The sequence below is a fragment of the Musca domestica genome, unplaced genomic scaffold (genome assembly GCF_030504385.1).
Source record: "Musca domestica strain aabys unplaced genomic scaffold, Musca_domestica.polishedcontigs.V.1.1 78, whole genome shotgun sequence".
Classification (NCBI taxonomy): domain Eukaryota; kingdom Metazoa; phylum Arthropoda; class Insecta; order Diptera; family Muscidae; genus Musca; species Musca domestica.
In genome coordinates, this window is record NW_026712403.1 from 252,069 (window position 1) to 259,627 (window position 7,559).

General features: G+C 34.0%; 1 protein-coding gene across 2 annotated transcripts; it reads right to left on the reverse strand.

Moving 5' to 3' along the window:
• Window positions 1-2,894: 2,894 nt before the first annotated feature.
• LOC131806504 (uncharacterized) lies at window positions 2,895-5,698 on the reverse strand. 2 transcript variants are annotated; one of them, XM_059130644.1, is made up of 5 exons: window positions 5,591-5,698; window positions 3,600-3,731; window positions 3,326-3,543; window positions 3,075-3,228; window positions 2,895-3,015 (listed from the first exon to the last, which is right to left on the reverse strand). In XM_059130644.1, the coding sequence occupies exons 2-5, from the start codon at window positions 3,700-3,702 to the stop codon at window positions 2,897-2,899; spliced, it is 594 nt and encodes a 197-aa protein (XP_058986627.1). In that variant the 5' UTR covers window positions 3,703-3,731; window positions 5,591-5,698; the 3' UTR covers window positions 2,895-2,896. The 2 variants fall into 2 exon arrangements, 1 of the variants encoding a protein (XP_058986627.1); XR_009344062.1 differs by lacking the exon at window positions 5,591-5,698 and having other exon boundaries at window positions 3,600-5,573.
• Between the last annotated feature and the right edge of the window lie 1,861 nt (window positions 5,699-7,559).

Consider the following 7,559-nt stretch of genomic DNA (forward strand, 5'->3'; position numbering starts at 1 on the left):
TTTGGAATTCTATAACAACAACAAGCACACAAGTTTTCTTCTGAAAATTTCTATTTAAAAAACTGAGAAATTCCTTCTACAGAAATGTATGGTAATAATTATTTTGAGTTCTGTTGAATTTCAAGCTAATAAAAACACACACATGCACAACATTTTCATATACTTCCCAACATACCAAATTGACTTGAGAATAATATTTTAACAAGCTTACAAACATAAGCCTTAAGCTTGAGAAAATCTTGAGAATATATTGAGAAATGCTTGTTTAACAATTATATAATAATCGAAAGGGAACCCTTATTTATAAGCTTATTCTTGTAATTGTAGAATAAGCTTACGAAAGTAATATTATATTAAGCTTGCTAGTGCAATTTTAGAATAAGCTTACAAAACTAATATTTTCGTAAGCTTATGTATTTATAAAAAAGTGTACATATTTTTCAAAACTATTTACTCCATTTTTATACCCTACACCACATAGTGGTAAGGGTATTATGTCTTTGTGCATTTGTTTGTAACATGGAGAAGGAAACGAGATAGACCCATAGTTACTTTTGAGAACCTTCATAGAATCACTTTCTGAGTCGATTTATGCATGTCCGTCCGTCTGTCCGTCCGTCCGTCCGTCCGTCCGTCCGTCTGTCCATGTATTCTTGTGAACAAAATGCAGGTCGCATTTATTATCCGATTGAGATGAAATTTTCCAAACAATATTTTTTTGGCCCAAGGACGAACCCTATTGAAATTGGTGAGAATCGGATCAAATTTAGATATAGCTCCCATATATATCTTCATCCGATTTCGGGTTAAATGAGCACCAAATGTCCACTATCAGTCCAAATTACCTGAATTTTGGCACACCCAACCGGGTTCGGCCTAGAAGCAAGTATATCAAATTTGGAGAAAATCGGTTCAGATATAGCTATAGCTCCCATATATATCTTTCATCCGATTTGATCTTTAAGTCCCTCACATTCCTACTATGCACTCCACAACCGTGATATTTGGTACCAGGTATTAGATGGAGCACAGAAATAGCTGTTTTAAATTTTATCGAAATCGGTTCAGATTTGGATATAGCTCCCATATATATCTTCATCCGATTTCGGGTTAATTGACCACCAAATGGCCAATATCAGCCCAAATGGCCCGAATTTTGGCACATGTGACCGAGATTAGCCTTAAAGTAAATACAACAAATTTGGAGAAAATCGGTTCAGATTTGGATATAGCTCCCATATATATCTTCATCCGATTTCGGGTTAATTGTGCACCAAATGGCCGATATAAGTCCAAATGGACTGAATTTTAGTACATCGGACCAAATTCAGCCTAGAAGCAAGTATATCAAATTTAGTGAAAATCGGTTCAGATATAGATATAGCAACCATATATATGTTTCATCCGATTTAGTGTTTTAGTCCCTTACATTCGTAATGTTCACTCCACAACCGTGATATTTGGTACCAGGTATTAGATGGAGCACAGGAATAGCTGTTTTAAATTTTATCGAAATCGGTTCAGATTTGGATATAGCTCCCATATATATCTTCATCCGATTTCGGGTTATTGACCACCAAATGGCCGTAATAGCATCAATTTTGGCAAATCCGACCGAAACCAGCTTAGAAGCAAGTACACCAATTTTAGTAGAAATCGGTTCAGATATAGCTATAGCTCCATATATATGTTTCATCCGATTTCGTCTTTAAATCCCTCACATTCGTAATATGCACTCCACAGAAATGATATTTGGTACCAGTTATAAGTTAAGCCCAAAAATAGTTGATTTTAATTTTATTAAAATCTGTTCCGATTTGGATATGCCTCCCATATATATCTTCATCCGATTTCGTGTTAATTGTGCATCAAATGGCCAATATCAGCCCAAATGGCATGAATTTTGGCAAATCCGACCGAAACCAGCCTATAAGCAAGTACACACATTTTAGTAAAAATCGGTTCAGATATAGCTCTAGCTCCATATATATGTTTCATCCGATTTGCTCTTTTAGTCCCTAACATTCGTAATATACTCCTCACAGGAATGATAGTTGGTACCAGATATCAGATAAAGCCCAAAAATAGTCGATTTTGATTTTATAAAAATCTGTTCAGATTTGGATATAGTATAGCATAGCATACTCTTCACAGGAATGATATTTGGTACCAGATATCAGATAAAGCCCAAAAGTAGTCGCTTTTAATTTTCTCAAAATCTGTTCAGATTTGGATATAGCACCCATATGTATCTTCATTCGATTTCGGATTAAATGTGCAGCAAATGGCTAATATTGGTACATCAAATTTAGTGAAAATCGGTCGGATACAGCTATAGCTCCTATATATACCTTTCATCCGATTTGTACTTTAAGTCCCTCAAATTCGAAAAATGTACGATACAAGAATAATATTTGGTATCAGATGCAGCCAAGAAATATCTTCTTTTTCAGTTTTACAAATATCGGTTCAGATTTGGATATACCTCCTATATATATCTTCATCCAATTTCGTGTTGATTGCGCACCAAATGTCCAATATCAGCCCAAATGTCCTGGGTTTTGGAAATCTGACCGAATTCAGCCTAGAATCAAATACATCAAACTTGGTGAAAATCGATTCAGATATAGCTATAATTCGTAAAATGCACGATAGAATTAGATAGATTTTGATTTCGTACCAAATATCTCATAGAGCTCTGAAATGCTCTGTATAAACCTTTTTACGAGAGCTCTACTAAATATGCATAGTGGTGTAGGGTATCATATAGTCGGCCCCGCCCGACTTTTGAGCTTTCCTTACTGGTTATTAATTCAGTTGTGTTTTACATTAAGATAATTAGTTCAACTAATATTAGTGAAAGTTATAATATTATTATGTTTTTTTAATTTACATTTTATTTTTTTTTGTTTTTGTAATCGTTTCGCAGCTTTATGCGATTTTTAGCGAATTGAAAGAAAGTGCGCGTGTCCTTAATGAATGTGTCCTCCGTGTAGCCCAATGATAAAGTTGCATCTATGAAATATAGAAATTAAGCGTTTTTTTTTTCAGATACTATTGTTAAATAGAAATACTTCGTATTGCTTTTGTTGTACTAAAATTGCGAACACTTCTCTTTGTCTCCGTCCCTTTCCAGCAGAGTCGTTCTCCCAATTCATCTGTTATTATTTTTTTCCAGCAATTCTTTACGAAATTTGGTGCCTTGGCAACAAGTTTCAGTTCGCTTTCCTGAAATTAGGGAAAGCATAGTGATATTATTATTTTTGTTTTAGTTAGTGTTTTTGAACTAAATCATTTCCTGAACAAATTATAGAATGAAACTTACAAGAGAAATAAATGCTTCGTTTATTTCTTGGAGACCTTTTTCAAATTCCAGAAACGGCTCAATATCCTTGAATGGAACGGAAGGCATTACTAAAGTTTTTGTTTTCTTTCTTTCTGGTTTGAGCTCCTGCAACTCCTTACGCAAGCTTTGCACTTCGCTTGTTAGCCTTATGGACATAGGCTGAATTGCACTTATTACTTGGTTAGCTATATCTAAAACTAAAATAAGATTTTATCATATTTATGGAGAAATGTTTAAAAAATATTATTTTTACCTTCAGAATTTGTTATAAGTTTATGGTAATTTTCATTTATTGGCGGAGCTCCCATGTTAACATTTTTCTGACTAAAGAATAGTTTTGTGAAGTCTTCAGGCATTGTGAATTAGCGGAAGAAAGACAGTTTTGCTGTTTTGAGAGAAAGAAACCATTTTAACTATCTCATGTAAAAAGTGTGTCTCTATTTTTTCTGAGAATGATAAATCCGTTGTCTCCCATATATTCAAGAGAGAGGAATTAAGTGGATAGAAAAATAATGGTTCCAAAAACAATACTTTTGATCCAAACACTTTCTGCGTTCCTGTTGTTCCAATTGATGAAACTTTGAAAACATGTTGTCCAACACTATAATAGTTGTTAGGCGCAAAAATTGACAAGTATATGTTTTCATTCTGAATAAAAGTATTTGAACTTCTTTCCACTTTTACATGTTCTTCAGAAAGTGAACTGTTTATACTTTGTTCAACCAATCGATTATATAACTGCACGGATACGTGGTTTTTCTTTTTAAGAAGTCGTTTTAATTTTCCTAATTTGTTTTCAAACTTAAAGGCGCTTATATTTTCTAGCGATCCATATAATAAAGCATCACTTGCTAGATGTGTAAGACAGTGGAAGTTGTATGTTGCTGTAGCTTCATTATAATTCACTGGGACATTCATTACAAAATTGGTTAGCAACGCTTGTGCGCACTCATTGTATGTTTTACATTTGCTTTCATCTAATAATATGCGCAAAGCCAAGCTTAGTTGCATATAATGAGTATAACGATTTTCATCCAATATATTTTTTAATATAAAAGGTCCAGTATATAGAAGGAATTGCCGAAATTCTGTTGCCTTGTATCGCTCAAATTCCTTTAAACTTCGTGGTGCTCTACAAAATTCCCTCGGAGTTTGACTTTTAAGCGTCTGCAGCTGATCATCAAACACTTCGATTTGTGCTGGAGATAGCGAAAACGAACAATTTTTTTTCCGGATCCAAGACTTCATTAATGACTTTACAACTCCAAGACAAACTACGTGCATGTAATCTAATGGAAAGGATTGAACTATGTCTATTGGTAACTTTTCTATTGCCATTTGGGTGTTTGTTATATGATGATTTGCACAGTGACGTGTTCTGAAATTTTCATCTGTTCGAGAATCATTATTTTCTTGTGTGAACACCATGCGCTTCTGAACGTATTTCCCAGTTTGTGTGCACTTGTGGCAGGAATTATAACCTGTATGGCTTTTTATACCCAAAACTAGGGATCTTGCTGGTGAATCGCATATAAATGACCGGCAGCTAACCTTATAACTTTTGCCTTTAAATGAGAAATTTGAACTAATAACTTCATTAAGTTCTTCAACGAATGGTGTTAGGAACGCGTTGACGTCTTTCGGCTTACTGTTTCCAGAAAAAACGCCGATTGTATACACAGGATTTGTACCGTTTACGTTTACCAATATAGGCCAAACTTGTGCCAATGAACTTTTTGCAATTGGAAGACCGTCAATATTAAAATTTAATTCAATAGTGTCACCTTCATATTTAGCGTTTGAAAAAAAATCGGTCAAGCAATCCTCCAGTCCATAGTGCACATATTCACCTCCTGCAATTGACATAACTGGAGCATCTCTAGGGGTTTTTTTTTATGATCTAGCATCTTTTGGTAGGCTTGGTATCATCCTCCTCATAATTGTTAAAAGTTCATTCACTGCAGAGTTCGAAATTAAATGTTTCACACTCCACTTAGCCAACTCATCTTGAATATTAAGTTTTTCAATTGGAGACATAGTTGGAGCTTCGTCGCTTTCATTTTCACTCTCACTTTCATTTTCACATTGCACAGGAACTGGGTCGCTATTTATTTCACTAGTTTCCGACCGTTCTTTTGATACAATTTTTTTGTGTTGATTATCACTAAAAAGAAGTTCAACTACCTCTTTTGCTTCTCTTCTAACACTTTTTTTTATATTTATAAGGCATTTTTAAAATATTACCAATTAATTTTTGCAAGACACAGCGAATAACTTTTTTTACATTGAAATTAATCAATAAATGCAAAACAAATTATTTTCACCAAATAAATTTATCTACAAATGCAATGCCTACTCACTACGAAATGGTTGTGTGTTCAAAAAATTTTCAGACACACTTGCGAAACCTTTGTACAAATAAGCATTTCTAAAGTATTGTTGAAAATTTGTTGTGAAATTTCTTTTTAATAATATTATTCTCAAGTTGTGTTGTAGTTTTATTTTTATTTGGTATGTTGGGTTGTCTTTGAATGAGTATGGACCTTGTAATAGCAATCATAATGAGTTGTAATAGCTGGGTTTCGTAGAATTGTTGTGGAGAGAATTTCTAATTCAGTAATAACAAGTAAAAAATAGCTAAGTTCGGTCGGACCGAACATTTAATACCTTTCACCATTTGGAAGGAGCTTGAAAATTTCAAAAAACTTTCGGAAACTACCACTTAAATTGTCATTAGCTGTAGTACCCTTTACGAACTTCAAATACGAAATTTGATATAATTCCGTCAAATAATGTCGCTAAAATCATGAAAGTACCGAGTATCGGGAGGTACCTTTATATGAGGCTATACGAAGACGTGGACCTGCATACAAAAATTGTTGCCATAGACTGTAGTTCCCATTACGAACTTTAAATGTGAAATTTGAAACGATTCCGGTGAATAATGTTGATGAAATCATAAAAATCCTGAATATTGGGAGGTGCCGTTATATGGGGGCTATACGAAGACGTGGACCTGCATACAAAGATTTTTGTTATAAGTTGTAGTAACCATTAGGATATCCCTATACGAAATTAAAAAAAAAAAAAAAAAAAGACGTGGACCTTTGTCATAGGCTGTAGAACCCATTACGAACTTTAAATATGAAATTTGAAATAATTCCGGTAAATACTGTCGCTAAAATTATGAAAATACCGAATATCAGGAGGTACTGTTATATGAGGGCTATACGAGATCGAGATGATCTAGATGACCCATTTACGAACTTAAACTTGCCTACTGGTAAACTATGCATTAATGCTAAATTTTATATTTCTAACTCAATTCGTTCGAAAAATTGAGTGATTACAACAGATTCGTTCGAAAGATAGCGTGATTACAACAGACAGACAGACAGACCGACGGACATCGCTAGATTGTCTTAGAATTTTACGCTGATATTGAATATATATACTTTGTAGGGTCTATTACGAATATTTCGAGGAGTTGCAAATGAAGTGACAAAGTTAATATACACTCCATAGAATGGTGGAGGGTATAAAAACCAAGTTTTCAGTTGTAATATATTGGGAAATAAAATTAACTAGCAAGGCCGGCTACATCAATGTTGACCCTATTAACCGAATATACTAAAATGGAGTAATCCTAATAAAAAACTTAAAGCTGCAACCCTTACCAATCGTTTTTGACAATTTTCTTGCCCTTACAGCGACTTCAGAGCATTTAAAACCGATAACACTACAAACAACACAAATTGGTATGTTCCAGAACTCCAAGAAAGTAAAAGTTTTTACTACGATAACCGTTTCTCCCATTATAATATCGAAGAAAATTGCAAAACTAGTAGATTCTTAAAGGTATTGGAACAGAGCAAAGGTTTAGGAGTAGAGTCGAGTTAGGGTGTAGGGTGTACTCATGTATACTCATGAAAAAAGTACTAAACGGTACTAAATTTAGAACAATTTCAAATTTGGAGGAACGGATGGAACTGGAATGCTGACATTTTAAATTAGGCTTGGGAAATTAGGATATTGGGAGGAAGTTTTCGAAATTATTACGAGAAGTCCTTACTGGTACTAGAACGGTAGAGCTGGAATTCTGAAATTTAGAATTAAGATTGCTGTTGCATTCTAGGACTGAGGAATGTAGGTACTTATGTATACTTAACGATACTAAATTTAGTACTAATGACTTTTTGGGAGATCCAACTTT